The sequence below is a fragment of the Sphaeramia orbicularis genome, chromosome 15 (genome assembly GCF_902148855.1).
Source record: "Sphaeramia orbicularis chromosome 15, fSphaOr1.1, whole genome shotgun sequence".
NCBI classification, from domain to species: domain Eukaryota; kingdom Metazoa; phylum Chordata; class Actinopteri; order Kurtiformes; family Apogonidae; genus Sphaeramia; species Sphaeramia orbicularis.
The window spans coordinates 18,318,897-18,335,307 of NC_043971.1; the positions used below are offsets into that span (position 1 = coordinate 18,318,897).

At 33.7% G+C, this 16,411-nt stretch overlaps 1 protein-coding gene across 1 annotated transcript in view; it reads right to left on the bottom strand.

The window, feature by feature from the left end:
* crtac1b (cartilage acidic protein 1b) overlaps window positions 1–16,411 on the bottom strand; it is a 43,395-nt gene that overhangs the window by 14,608 nt on the left and 12,376 nt on the right. Inside the window, exons 5-7 of the mRNA XM_030155156.1 lie at window positions 16,225–16,381; window positions 8,723–8,857; window positions 8,498–8,640 (exon numbers count right to left, since the gene is read on the bottom strand). Coding sequence (XP_030011016.1) covers window positions 8,498–8,640; window positions 8,723–8,857; window positions 16,225–16,381 — 435 coding nt within the window. The remainder of the gene's footprint in view (window positions 1–8,497; window positions 8,641–8,722; window positions 8,858–16,224; window positions 16,382–16,411) is intronic.

A 16,411-nucleotide genomic window follows, 5' to 3' on the forward strand; every position in this document is an offset into this window, starting at 1 on the left:
GTATTTATTGAAATGCAGATATTGTGGAGGTTCATTTTTGTTTTTTGTTTTTTTTTTATATTTTATTTATTATTATTTAACACTCTTTCATTAAATAATGTTAGTTCCTTTGTTGGGATTGGACTAAAATAATGTTCTGATGTTAGTTCGGAACTAATAGAATATGAATATTTGAGCAGGATCTTAAACTGTAATGTCTGTAAAACGGAATTTCAGTTTGAACACAGGAACATTTTGAGATATAACATTAGATCCTGTTGGGATGAAATAAAAATATGTTTAGTATTTGTGGAGATTTCTGGTGTAATTCAATTCTTCACGGAAATAATCATTTTTAAGAATGAAACAAACAAAAAATTGCCTTTTTAACAGTACCAAGATATATCGTGAAATATCGTATCGTGATCCTAGTATTGTGATTTGTATCGTATTGCCAGAATCTTGCTGATACACAGCCCTATTGTATATAGTTTTACACTATTTTACTTCTTGTATTTTTATTTTAATCCTTCTAATATTACTATTCTTTAGGCTGCTGTAACACATTCCCCCTGTTGCAGGATTAATACAGGATTATCTTATCTTAAATACAATAAAACAAAATAGAATAAAAGCTGAACTTGTTACTGAACTTGTTCGGCGTCAGATTAAAAATCAAACTCGAGGCATAAAAAAAAAAAAAAAAAAAAGATAAAAAACAGACAAAAGCTCAGCATACTGCACCTATAACTCCCAGCAGTGTTATTTAAGTGACATTTTAGTCTCTCAGATCAGAAACAAAAATGTTACTTAAATAAAATTTCTGGGAGCTATTTCTACACTCATTTCGTTTCTTTTCTTTTCATCTAAAAACTGTGTAACTACAGGTTCAAAACTCTTCATGACCATTGAGTTCAGGACAACGAGCCATTATGATTGATGATGGAAGGGTTATTTAGTACAAAACATTACTCAACTTCTATTGATCATCTGATTTGTAAAGTCTGTCTGTGGATAAATCATTAAAACTGAACCTGTAGTTTAAGAAACTCTGAAAACCACAAGTTAAATAGAAATAAAGGCTCAAATTAAACTTTTTCAATGTAAAGATTTACTGTTTTTCAATTGAGTGCACCTTTATATATTATTTTTTATACATTTTTATATTTCTGCATATCATTTTAGGCATTTTATACTTTTTTTCTCTATACTGTCTTATTCTGTTGTGGGATTATTACAGAATTATTATATCTTAAATATGGTAAAACAAATTATAATAAAAAAGTTGAATTTGTTACTGCCTTTTGGAGTTATACAGACTAAGATCAGGGTCAGCTATAACACTGGTTGAATTCAATACTTGGGAAGGTTAACCCTTTAGGTACTGGAGTTTTTTTTGTTTTTTTTTATTAAATTTTAATATCAAAAAAGGTGTCTGTTTCATTCAGTTATTTTTCTATATTGCGATACTGGTGCTCAATGGGTTAATATGGTGTAATTGTTGTAATATGATTTGTACTGATCATCTATTTTAGCTGTGTTTTTATGGAGTAAATTATTACATTTTCATCAAAAAAGTGCAAGCGCAACTCATGTAGGTTTTAACCCTTTCATGCATGAATTATGAGAACCTTAGTCAATATTTTTTTCTTGAGTGTTTTTATTCCTCTTTAGGCAGGAAAAAAACAATGCAAATGAATTTTTTTTTAATGAACCTATTTTTCATGGAGTCACAAAATGTCCACTCTGCTGGACACCATGCATTTAATTTCTGAGGCAAAGAAACATGTATTTAAAACTCATTATCAGAAAGTGATATACTGTATGAAAACTATAAAATAAAAACATTTTTAATGCCGCTAATTCCTAAATCGCTAACGTTTTCTCACATTTTATCATACTCTAATATTAGTTATTACTCATTTCATGGAGACTGTATCCTCCTGAGACCCTGGAAATTGACAGTTTTAGCGGTTTTACATTAAAAAACTGTCTTGACTGGAAACTGCATAATGCAACCATTTTTTCAGATACATTTTAAAAATAATTTTTATTTATTGATTGATTTTTTAATGGAATGTCCTTTGCATTTTTTTTAAGTAAAACTGTCGAACTTTGGTCCCCTACAGAGGACAAAATGCATTGCTGGGTCTCAGGAGGATATGCAAAAAACAAAAAAAAAAGTTTGTTCTAGAAAACTGTTAATTACAGTCTGATAACAATAAGCAACTGATTTACACTAAAACATGTTACTGCAGACCAGGTTTATCATGAGCAGCAATGTTACAATAATTTTATGAACTGCAGTGTTTGGGATGATGCATCAGCGTCCACTGTGTTGGCTGATATGCAAGTAAAACAACAAAACCCATGAATATACAAGAGTACAGCTGTGGAATATCTGTCCACTGTAGTGACCACTATACATGAAAGGGTTAATAACTACTGCAATATGTAAAAGTATGATATGCAAATTAGGGCTGAAAGACATACAGGGTGGGGAAGCAAAATTTACAATGAGCATTTAGTTGTTTTTTCTCAGCAGGCACTACGTCAATTGTTTTGAAACCAAATATATATTGATGTCATAATCATACCTATCACTATTATCCATACCTTTTCCGAAACTTTTGCCCATATGAGTAATCAGGAAAGCAAACGTCAAAGAGTGTGTGATTTGCTGAATGCACTCGTCACACCAAAGGAGATTTCAAAAATAGTTGGAGTGTCCATAAAGACTGTTTATAATGTAAAGAAGAGAATGACTATGAGCAAAACTATTAGGAGAAAGTCTGGAAGATACTATTAAAGAAGAATGGGAGAAGTTGTCACCCGAATATTTGAGGAACACTTGCACAAGTTTCAGGAAGCGTGTGAAGGCAGTTATTGAGAAAGAAGGAGGACACATAGAATAAAACATTTTCTATGATGTAAATTTTCTTGTGGCAAATAAATTCTCATGACTTTCAATAAACTAATTGGTCATACACTGCCTTTCAATCCCTGCCTCAAAATATTGTAAATTTTGCTTCCCCACCCTGTATCATTATCATATCGATATCTAGATATGAACATTCAAGATATTAATATCGAAAAAGCAACAATATAAACGATATAGATTTCCCCCGCGCTCACCCTGCTGTACAGCTCTGGAAGTCACAGCAAATTTCATTTATTCATACTTTATGTTAATGTTGATGACTGGCAGTGAGTTCTTATAAATAAAACTGCACTTTCTACATTCTTTTGTATTACGATGTTTGTATTTTTCTGAGAAATACTTGGTTTTCACCAAACCCATAGTCATATCATATCAATATTGAGATATCTGGCATGAACATCGAGATATAAAATTTTGTCCATATCGTTCAGCCCTAATGCAAATGTTATGACAAAAATATCATTCAAATATTTTTTTTTTAATGTATTTGTCTAAAAAGTGCCATTTTGAATGTTAGAATATTCAGAACATATTTGGCTCAAGAAAAATTAATAATCATTATTTTTATAGGTAGTGAATGGAGTGAAAGAACTGGTTGTAATTTGTTTTTATATTCACATCTTGTATTAGAATGAATGGGATAGGATCTGCCTCACGTTACATTGAAACAAGACATCAATCCCCTGTGCATGTTCTTACAAAATGTGACAAATTATTACAAAATGCAGAATAATGAGGGGGAACATTTACCCATGATGCAGTGCTTTAATAATGTCTATTGTTTTTCTGTCTTAAAGTGTTATCGGGATGACTACAGATGCATAATAATACTGACCACTCCATAGATTATTCAGGTCTTCTGCTTTGTCCCACGGTTTATTTTCTAAAAGAGACAAAGTGATTAATCGTTCCTCGCGTCGCCTTTGGCCACATGAGCAGAGCGGTGAAACTAGACATGGTTTAGTACACAGGATCCCCCGAGCTCCATTTTTCCTTTACTACGACAGCTGTGAGAAGAGGCTGAACCTGAGGAGATCCTAAATGATCCATCATCAGTTATGTCTGTTACGTACTCCTCACCTGCTTCTGCCTGCGACCGTTCAGATCATAAAAACACTTTCACCTTTAGACCTGACCAGACGGCTAGTTTCACTTTCATTAACTCTACAGTGTTCTGGGACCTGAACTGATATTGATTCCAAGGTTAATGTGGTTACTAGCTACATTTAACAGCCCCATGTAATTAAATGGCAAAATAAGTGTTCGATTACAGTTACTGAGAAAAAAAATATGCAAATACACTACACTTACTCACTTACTCAAATGATTTTTACAAAATACAGAGAGGAAAGGGCCTGAGGGGGGGAATCCGGTTGTTTTTCATAGTGGGGTTTTGACACATATGTGCTGAGAATATCTAGTTTAAATATGGACATATGAATATATTATTACTATATAGGACAATATAGAATATTATATGTATTTATATTATGTATGTACATGTGTTTTTGTTTGAGGGTTTTTGTTTGTTTTGTATTTGTTTTGTTTTTGTTCTTTTTAGTTTTTATTAATATCTGGTAGGAAAAGTTGTAAATGGGTATTATTAAATTAGTGTACATAGGTAAAAAGGATGTGTGACATTGTTATTATTATTATTATTATTATTATTATTATTATTATTATTATTATCATTGTTATTATTATTATTATTATTGTTATATTCATACAAAATAATAACTACTATATAATGATCAGGAGGAATAGAAATTGGGGGTAGGAGTACATAAATTTTTACTTCTACCTACTCCTTTTCAAGCATGTATAATTTCATTTAATTTGTTTTATTTTTTTATTTATTTATTTATTTATTTATTTATTTATTTAGCTTAACAGTCATTTATGTACCAGTATTTATATTTTGTTGGTTGATTTTTGTTTATTTCGAACACTGTCGACATGTTTGAAATAAAGATTTCATTCATTCATTCATTCATTCATTCATTTAAATACTGGTGGTTACAAAGGGGTCACACCAGTACAAAGGTTAGAAAATATTTTTTCTTTGTTTTCTGTGATCTACAGTACATACTTGACTTTTTTTGGGTGATTGATTCAACTGAAGGTAAACTGAAATATTTTAACAAATAACAAACAGCCACTGAGGACTAAAATCATCTATTGATGTAAAATGTTTAAAGGGATCACATTTTGTTAAACCCACTTTTATTAGTCTTTCGTTCATTTATTTGTGTATTTGTGGATCCTAATAGTTCCAAAAGTTTGAATTTGAATCCTCCAGGTGCTGCAAAGCTATCTTTATATTCATTTTGGCAAAAAAAATTGAGTGGATTTCTACAACTCGTTTTAATTCCTGCTTAATTAGTTACGTCTATAACTAGTTATGTCACAACATTTGCACATATAAGGTCAAGACTTCCGATGAACATTGTTGTTTCAAATGTTTTAAAATGCATAACTCAATTTAAAAAAAAAAAACAAAATACCACTCCTTTAATACCTTTTGATCCACTAATCCTGTCAATATATGCAAATAATTGGTATAAAATGCAGTTTTTCATCTTTTCATGGTCATCAGATATGACACCTTTGGACGTTTAGTAGTGAATGTGGAAACAACATTGATTCACCAGTAAAACCAATGGAGTTTGATCAATAACAGTGGATGGAGACACTTGGTTTATGTTCAGTTAATGATATATTTGGTTGAAAGAGTCACTTTTTCATTAGTTTTTTTCTGTTTCTGATATTATAACAACTAACTTTAATCTGAACGTTTATGAACATCTACATGGTCAGTAAATTAAATATGGGAAAATACCTGATTTACACTGAAAAAAATGCAAAATTCAGAGGATAATATTATAATATATGGTGATAAATCACTTAAGAAAGGTTAAATAGAGAGAAACGTTTCCACAAAAGTAGCACTGGGTCTTTATGGGTTAATCAGCACTGAGTACTGTTGTGAGGTGTTCACTGCCAGGCTTAAATTTATGTTTTAGGACTTTTCAGCTTTATTGCCTAGTTAAAAGTTTCAGTATGTGATATTTAAAGACATCTAGCAGTGAAATTTAAGAATCAAACTAACTGAATACCTCCCACCATCACCTATAGCAGCCATAAAAATACATAAGTACCTCATTACACCATGTTTTGATCTGTGTTAAAGAGTGTGTGTTTCGTCAAATGTCACATAAGTCTATTTACTGATTTTAATGTTGTTTTTTAAAAGCCTAACCAGGACACAATCTGCAAATTAGCTGCTATACATTGCCTTGGTTGCATTCTTTTAAATGTAACTGTCTGTATGTATTGCCCCACTTAAATAAAATTAATGATGCTAAAAATAATAAAAGTGAGTGTTAATTGTCTGTTTTTTTTTGTTTTTTTTTTTTTAACTCCGGTCCGTGCTCAACATAGACTGTCGTGGTAATGCACTTAAATAATGGATACCAGTGGATAAAATGGAAAAACTGTACAAACATGACAATTTCAGTGCACCTCAACCAACTCCCTATCCTCTAATATTACACCAAAAAAAAAAAAAAAAGAAAACACAACCATTGCCACTAATTGTATACAAATGAATAGATATTATGTTCCACCTCTGTAATTAAATCCTCCTAGAGTCCAAAAAAATCATAAACACTGGACCTTTAAAACAACACTTAAAACATTCATAGTAATACGTTGGATGAAAGTGTAACTTTAAAGTCTAACTCCATTCACTGCATGACTCCAAAAACAGCTGCAAAGTCAGAAAGAGGCTGAAACTGAGGTGATCTGTGTCTGAATGTCCAGGTGTGGATGTGAGTAGTTCAGGGGCATCTGTATGATAGGGAATCACAGGACACATGTAAAATCATGTGAGTCTCTGAAAAGGCTAGTGTTAATTTTGGCTCTGGTTTTAGCACCTAAGAAAGGCAGACCAAAAAGCAGTACCCATTTAAGAGCACACTACATTTACAATGTTTTCTCTGTGTTTTTTCTTGCACTCATACAGACCTTATCTGAGGTGCTCTTAAACCTACCAGAGTTTCATGACAAAAAGAATAATTCAGCAGGCTGTGTTAATGTGGCACTTTGGTGTTTTAATAGGTTATTTTGGATTAAAACCAACAACATGAACAATGATTTTACTCCGAGGCGCTGCTAGCAACTGTGGGCCTCATGAAAGGTTAATGTTGTGGGGCCTTCATAAAATAAAAGAATCTGTAAATTTGTTGTGTGTGTGTGTGTGGGGGGGGGGCGGTATGTACATGGACGTAGGTGAAAAAGTTAGGGGGAAGAAAGAAAAACAGGAAAAAAATTTAGAGGGAAAAACAAATACCAGGAAAAAAATGTTGGGAAAAAAATACTAAGAAAAAAATTTAGTGAGGAGAAAATACCAGGAAAAACATTTAGTAGGGAAAAAAATACCAGGAAAAAAATTTAGTGTGGGGAAAAAAATACCAGGAAAAAATTTAGTGTGGGAAAAAAATACCAGGAAAAAATTTAGCAGGGAAAAAAAATTCCAGGAAAAAAAATTAGCAGGGGAAAAAAAAATACCAGGAAAAAAAATTTGTGGGATAAGAAATACCCGGAAAAAAATTTAGCAGCTAAAAAAAATACCAGGAAAAAAAACTAGCAGGGAAAAAAAGTACTAGGAAAAAAATTTAGTGGGGATAAAAATTTTGTTGGGAAAAAAATACCAAGAAAAAAATTTAGTGAGGAGAAAATACCAGGAAAAACATTTAGTAGGGAAAAAAATACCAGGAAAAAAATTTAGTGTGGGAAAAAAATACCAGGAAAAAATTTAGTGGGGGAAAAAAATACCAGGAAAAAATTTAGCAGGGAAAAAAAATTAGCAGGGAAAAAAAAATACCAGGAAAAAATTTAGTGGGGATAAGAAATACTCGGAAAAAAATTTAGCAGGTAAAAAAAAATACCAGGAAAAAAAATTAGCAGGGAAAAAAAGTACTAGGAAAAAAATTTAGTGGGGATAAAAAATACTAAGGAAAAAAATTTAGCAGGGAAAATAAAAATACCAAGAAAAAAATCTGCAGGGAAAAAAATACTAGGACAAAAAATTAGTGGGGATAAAAAATACTAAGGACAAAAATTTAGCAGGGAAAATAAAAATACCAGGAAAAAAATTTGCAGGGAACAAAAATACCAGGAAAAAAAATTTAGCAGGGAAAAAAAATACCAGAAAAAAAATAGGGAAAAAAAAAACAGGAAAAAAAATTAGTAGGGAAAAAATATCTCAGGAAATAAATTTAGTGGAAAAAAAAATACCAGGAAAAAAATTTAATGTCTATCAAAACATCAATTTTGTTTCAATTTCCTTCAAACTTGGCACATAGAGGCAATTGATATGCTGACATCAGCACACGCATAGACATGATGACATAATACATGTGAGGGGCGGGGTTTGTTGTTCCTGGCACCACTTGTTTATAAAGTATTTACATTATTATATCTTAACAGTGTAAATCAGTAATGTGTCACCTCCTCCCTTCCCAGTTCTGGTGGTAATTATGTTTAACTTTTATAAAAATGTACATCCTGACACACCTTGAACTTCTGCTTGCGGTTGTTCAGCTGCATGTACAGGCGATGTGGTCCATTCCAGTTTCCATAGACAATGTCCGTCTTTCCGTCCCGGTTGAAGTCTGCCAGAGCAACGCCTCTGCCGTGCTGCATGGGATCCTCCACACCTACAAAAGAGGCATCAGTGGGTTTTCTTTCTGCGTCGGCTATTGTATTAGCTGATCAACACGGCTGCGATGTTCCTCGTACCAGCCTGCTGCGCCACGTCAGTAAACGTTCCATCTCCATTATTCCTGAACAGGAAGTTGGGTCCGTATTCATTATCACAGAATACATCAGATAAGGTCTGGCTTACAATGGGCCCCACGACAACACCTCGCCCTCCTGTGCAGGTAGAAGAAAAATAAAGAAAAAGTGGAAGAGAGAGAGGTGAGATGATAAAGCAGTGTTTTTCAACCTTGGGGTCGGATCGGTCGCCTGGAATTCAAATGGGGAAATTTCTAGTATTTGATAAAAATAAAATAAAAAAAACTTACTACTAAAAAATATATGGTGACTTGAGTGAGACAATCCCACACATAAAAGACATGACAAACTGTGAGTCTGAAACTGAAGCACTGTGGTTCTGTTTATCTTTCAAATGTTCATTGTGGTCGGTTTCAGATGCTGCAGCTCTTTCATAATTCTTAGTTTGAGTTCTTGTTTGTTCAGTATTAATTATCAGCCTTGTAAATCCAAGCTGGACTGACTGTACATATCCTGACCAAGGAAAATAAAATTCTCACTTTGTGCAGTAATCTACACCTGGCTTTTCTGCCTCCATCCATAATAATATACATCAGGGGTGTCAAACTCATTTTAGTTCAAGGGTCACATTTAGCGAAATTTGATCTGAAGTGGGCCGGACCGGTAAAAAAACAACAAAATAATATATAAATAATGTCAACTCCAAACTTTTCTCTGTTTTAGAGAGAAAAAAGTTAATTTACACAATGAAAAGGTTTACATCTACAAACTATCCCTTCAAAAGATGTGAATAACATGAACAAACTGAAAAATTAAGTGGAATTTTAACAATATTATGCCTCAAGTTTATCATTTACACATTTACATTATAATATAAAAAATACACCAAACATTTAACAGCCAGAATCTTGTTAAAATTGTACTTACTTCTCTTAAGACATTTCAATTTGTTCATATTTGTTCAGGTTATTCACATTTTTTGTGAAGTTATGCTTTGTTTCAGTGTAAATACATGAAAATATTTACATTTACAAAGAGAAAAATTTGGAGTTGTCATTATTTGTATGTTATTATGACAGTATTTTACAAGTCCCGCCCACTTGAGATTGAATTGGTCTGAATGTGGAACCTGAACTAAAAGGATTGTTAACATCTTAGTGTAATTTTTGCATTTCACAAATTCATCCCAAGAGTCGGACTGGACCCTTTGGTGGGCCAGATTTGGCCCCCAGGCCACATGTTTGACACCTGTGATATACATCGTATAGCCTAAATATCATCTAAAATCAACATTTATTTGCAACATAGTATAGCAAACTATTACATGATCAAAAACAAATTAACTTTAGCCAAAAAAAAAAAGTCTCCTTTTTGAATGTCTGGGGTCGCCAGATATTTGTGTTGTTAAAATGGGGTCACGAGCCAAAAAAGGCTGGGAACCACCGTGATAAAGAGAAAGTTATTCAGCTAAAAAGAAGGTTAGTAGACAAATTTAGAAAGAAAAAAATGAAGCAGGATCAGTAAAACAACAGAGAACATAGGGGGAAAGAAGACGCTCGGTGAAAAAGGAGATCATTACTGTTGTTCCAGGCTATTTGCTTTGAGCAGAGGCAGGTGTTTCTGCTGACACAGACACTGGCTCTGATGGACTACACAAACACACACACACATAAACACCCACACATACATATAAACACACCTGCACACGAACACAAACAAATACATAAATGTGAAGACACAACACACGCTGAGAGTCTTTTGCATTAACCAAAAGCTAACAGTCATTTACTCCTTATAAAAGGATCCTAGTGCCTGTTCAATACACACTCGATATGACCCCAGGTTTTCCAATGACATTCTATAAAGTGAAGTGTCTCGCTAAAGTGTCCATCTGAGACCAGCGGAGTCTAATTATGGAGTTGAAAAGGCTCTGATTGCCCTTCCAGTATGTAGAGTCAGTGCTGTGAGTCGGGTCTGGGTCTGATTTACTGGCCTGTTCCATCAACCCAGACAAATATCACTGGCCCCCCACGGCCATAAACCTCAGCTATCTCCCCAGAGATGTGTAACCATTAGATATACAACTTTACTGAGTGTCCCTCTGCACTGATTAACAGCAGTTTGATGACAAAGCCGACTTCAATAAATCATTTGCAGCAACTTGGAGCAAGCTCACTCTGCCCCCCTGGTGGCTTCGGTGACATCCTACATGGAAAAAGATCCATCCGTGATGAAGATTGATACCGTCACACTCACATCCAAAGTCATTCCTGCCCAAACTTAGAGGGAAATCAAGGTCAAAGACATTTCAAGTATCACACCGCAGCTCCTTCTTTTTTACTCACGGTGAATTCAAAGTAACATATCATGGTGAAATTCAGTTTGTCATTCATTGTCCTTCTGTCAAATCAAAACACCTATCCATCAGAGGGGTTCCCTGCGGCTGTGAAGTAAGTGGTGCTGCAAGTTTAGAAGAAGGACTGAAGATTTTTGATGAATTTCAGGGTTATACATTTAATTTTAAAGGCATTAAAACGGATGGAAATTCAACTTTTTTTAAAACAGCATAAATGGTGCTGTCTCTGCTTCATTTATTGGGCAAGGTTTTCTCAAAGTTTAGCATTGTATCTGCTAAAAACACGATTAACAGTTTAATGTTTTTATAGTAAAGACTGAATTAATAACCTGAAAACCACAGGTGAACAGGGTGTTGCATATGTACAGTCGTGGAAAAAATTATTAGACCATCAAAAGTCATCAAAAACAATGGTTATGCAATCAACTACTAACTCCTGTGTGTATCATGTGACTAAAACAGACAGAAAAGAAAACATGGAATGCATAAAAGCACTGTTTTTGACAGTACAATGCCATAGCTATTGATGTAAGAACTGAAGTGATTTTGGTTATTATCAAGAAAACCATGGAAAATGGATAGATATCAGCTCTGAAATTAAACTCTTATGAGCTATTTTTGTTGTTATCATTATATTTGTCCAAACAAATGTACCTTTAGTTATACCAGGTATTAAAATGAATGAGAAATTGAAGAAAATAAGGCTGGTCTAATAATTTTTTTCTGTGACTGTATATGAACATTTACCGTGGAGATGTAAGCTGTAGGTATATATAAACATAACATATGGTAATGTTGTTTCTAAAAGACCAACTTTTTCTGACACTTTTTAGTTTTCATAGTATCAAGTTTGGGTAATAACCAATAAATAACCAACCAAAAAAAAAAAAAAACAGTTAAATCTATGTGAATTTAAAGTTCTGTTTTTCATCTTTTTGATCTTTCACTACTGCATGAAATGAGTGAAACAGATAAAACATAAATATTAATAGTGTACTTTCATTGTTGATTGAACATGCACATTGTAACGCCATCCCAAGTGTCATGTGTGGACACAGATGGACTCTGTAGAAGGCTTTTGTCATTTGTTTTAAATCAGGGGTTAAAGTGAAATGAGTAACGCTGGGCTATTTTTTTTGTCATATTTGTCCAAACAAATGTACCTTTAGTTGTACCAAGCATTAAAATGAATGAGAAATTGAAGAAAATAAGGGTGGTCTAATAATTTTTTTCCGTGACTGTATATAAACATTTACTGTGGAGATGTAAGCTGTAGGTATATATAAACATAACATATGCTAATGTTGTTTCTAAAAGACCAACTTTTTCTGACACTTTTTATTTTTCAAAGTATCAAGTTTGGGTAAAAACCAATAAGCAACCAAACAAAACAAAACCAAAAAAAAAGTTAAATCTATGTGAATTTAAAGTTCTGTTTTTCATCTTTTTTATCTTTTACTATGGGATGAAATGAGTGAAACAGATAAAACATAAATATTAATAGTTTAAGTTCACTGTTAATTGAACATGCACATTGTAACGCCATCCCATGTGTCATGTGTGGACACAGATGGACTCTGTAGAAGGCTTTTGCCATTTGTTTTAAATCAGGGGTTGTGTTTCTGGTATTATTTGTTATAGGTATTATTTGTGCGAATGTGGTATACGACATTTTGTTCATGCTTTCTTATATTCTTCATTTCATAGGTCTTATGTATCTCATTGTTGTGTTTTTTTTTTGTTTGGTTTTTTTTTTGTAGTTTTGTTTGTTTTGTTTTTTTCTCTCTCTTCTGTCCAGTTTACTCAGTTGTGGTTGTAGTTATTGTCACCATTATAATTGTCTCCATGGTTGTTGCTGTTTGTATTGTTGATACTTTCTTGTGAGGGTCTTCGCCACCTTCTTCTCTCTTGTTCTCTCCCCTTCTTCTACCCCCCCACCCCCACCCCCCATGTCAGGTCTGGCATCGAAATGTGGTTCAACAAAACTCATAATAAACACAGTAGAATATCAAAGGGTGCTTCATATACTTTATGAAGTTACCCTTGGCAAAGCAAATTTGTTGAGCACCAAAAGGAACCAGACTACCACTGTGCTGTTAGAACGCTGGACAAGACAAGTAGGAAAAAAAAAAAAAAAAAAAAAAGTAGTGTGAGATACTCCCTGGTAAAATGTCCAAATAAAAGAGGATACACAAGCAAAGGTGTTAGAAAAATGGGCAATGATGACTGGGAGTACAGTTGGTGTCGGCTGCTGCCTTATCGGTACAGACAGCTGCCTGTCAGCCAGCTGAGCCCATTAAAAAAAAAATAAATAAAAAATAAATAAATAAATAAATAAATAAATAAATAAATCAGGGGTTAAAGTGAAATGAGTAATGCTGAGCTATTTTTGTTGTTGTCATTATATTTGTCCAAACAAATGTACCTTTAGTTGTACCAGGCATTAAAATGAACGACAAACTGAGGAAAACAAGGGTGGTCTAAGAATTTTTTCCGCGACTGTATCTAATGTGTGACAATCACAACTGACCAATGGATACATCAAACATGAAACTACATACTCTGATTAAATAGAATAGAATAGAATAGAATAGAATAGAACTTTATTGTCATTGTCACAGAAACAATGAAAATTCTGCATCAAATTGAGGATAAACAATAAGGTGTCCAAGAAAACACAATCCAGTAAGAATGATGTTCATACAAACAGCTCTTTCTCTAACCCACTGAATCCAGTGTTTCAGTTGCCAGAACTATGTCACAAGACTTTTATCGTGAAAAAAAATATTACACAGAAATACCTAGAAAATTCAGGGTGCAGTTGTTGTATTAAAAATGCTATATATTTCAAAAACTACCTTGATTCATCTAACTTATAAATACAGATTTTTATGGCTGTAAGTGTTTTTCTTAACTCATCCTTGGCTCAACACTCCTCTTGAGCTTGAAATTGTGGCAGTTTCAGTCGCATTTTCCTCCTTCAGTGAGTAATTTTCTGAATATACATCCTTCTCTTGTAAGTTGAGTCTCTAAACTCTCCTCTTAGTCAGAAGTCAAATAATAACTGGGAACTTGAAGATGTGCACTTATGTTCATGTGGGTTTGATTACAGATTACTCACAGAGTTCACATTCTGTCTCACATATATTTTTACTTTCAACAGCAATGAGTAAATGTTTCATGTAATTTTCTTTTTGTTTCTTTTGCTTCTTTTTGTTTTACTCTATAGACTATGCAAATTGTCATCAGTCACAAGTTCCTGTACTCAACCTATCATTCACTATAGAACTGACCAGAGTTTGTTTGTGATTTACACATTTTTGCTTGTTTTCACATCAAAACATTCCAGTGTTAATCTAAGTCATATGTCACTGAAATATATAAATAAAAAAAGCTTTAGTAAAAGTTATTCATTGTGTTGTGATTAACTTTATATTCATGACACAAATTCATCCTTTCTGTCGAGTATAAAACACTTTATCAAATGTAATGTTACATTACTTTTATGAAACAATTAAAATAACTACACCGCTTACATTACTAGTGACACATTAAGTTTGTTGAGTTATATTTTCCCACAAAAGAAAACACTGCCAGATTGTGGAGAGATGAAAGATAATTTATTGTGAGTTTTAATTAAATGTCTTGAATGGTTTTTAGATAAAAATAAGATAAGATTCATTTTATTTATTCCCTCAGGGGAACCCATTATATCTGTGGAGAGCAAAAAATATAAACATCATTCCATTTAAATTCTACCTTTGATCAGAGGGAGGAGAAATGTATGCACTGAACACACATTACTTTTCATTTAACCCTTTCATGCATAGGGGTCACTACAGTGGACAGTTATTCTACAGCTGTTCTATTGTTTATTCATGGGTTTTGTTGTTTTAGTTCCATATCAGCCAACAGAGTGGAGCTTATGCATCATCCCACACACAGCAATTCATACAATTATTGTAACATTGCTGTTCTTGGTAAACCTGATCTGCAGTACCATGTGTTAGTGTAAATCAGTTGCTAATTGCTATTAGACTGTAATTAACAGTTTTCTGAAACAAAATGGGGTTTTTTTTTTGCATATTGTCTCCATGAAATGAGTAATAACTAGTATTAGAGTATGATAAAATGTAAGAAAACATCAGATTAGCTGCATTAAAATGTTTCTGTTTAATAGTTTTCACACAGTATACCACTCTCTGATGATGAGTTTTAAATACACGTTTCTTTGCTTCAAAAATTAAACACATGGTGTCCAGCTGAGCGGACATTTCTGTAACTCCAAGAAAAATAGGTTTCTAAAAAAAAATTCAATTGCATTGTTTTTTTTAATGCTTAAGAGGAAAAAAAAACACTCAAGAAAAAAATATTGACTAAGGTTCTCATAATTCATGCATTAAAGGGTTAATTTATGGACTAGAAACTGTGGTTTGCTTTGACTTTTACAGTCCACTTTGTCTGCTACACAATGGATTTGTGTTTTGCACATTCAAATTCCCATTTCAACATATAATTTACACAGACTTGACTGATTTAGTATAAGCCAATGAAAAACAGTCATTCTGCTGCAGAGTCTTGGTTGACCTTTTTGTCACACTGTGCAGAGACAAACTCTGACTGAACTATCTGTACATACAGTATAATGCACACTACTGTAGTGCCTCCTCATGTTTATTTCCATACCTTATCGGGAAGCCTGGGGAACCACACTGGTCTGTGATAGATGCCATCTCTGGGCTGTTAAGCTGCTGTGATGTATGTGTGTGTCGCCCTTCCTCTTCGCTTACCTGTGACTTTGACTGGAGTAAACAGCTGACAGGGCCAAAAGAGCCCACTAACACTTCACTCCCACCATCTCTTTCTTCTCTCCTGTTAACACTCATCTTGTTCTCTTTCCTTCTCACGCTTTCCCTCTTTTTTCTTGCCTGGCACCTTTCCAATTCTCCCTTATTCTCCTCTAATCTAGCACCCTGCCTCTGTGCTGAAGTCCCATATTTCAGACTCTATGGGTACAACAAGCACATGCTCTTCTGCAGACGTCTGTATAAATCAGACTGATGGTCGAATACTGTGAAGTCAGTGTCACCCACACACGCCATGATTTTATCACAAAAACAAAAACACAACAGCAAACAAAAACACGTACCAGTAAACTTGTTAACTCCGGCCTGCTCTGCCACATTGGAGAGGGCAATGACACCCTGTGACAGGTCACTCGCAGCCTCATCCATTTCTATGAGCGCATGAGGGCCCACGGTGCCACTGGCGTAGTTAGCTATATAGATAGCATAACGTCCTGTACCCTGTGGGGGAAAACAAATTCAGCTTTTATT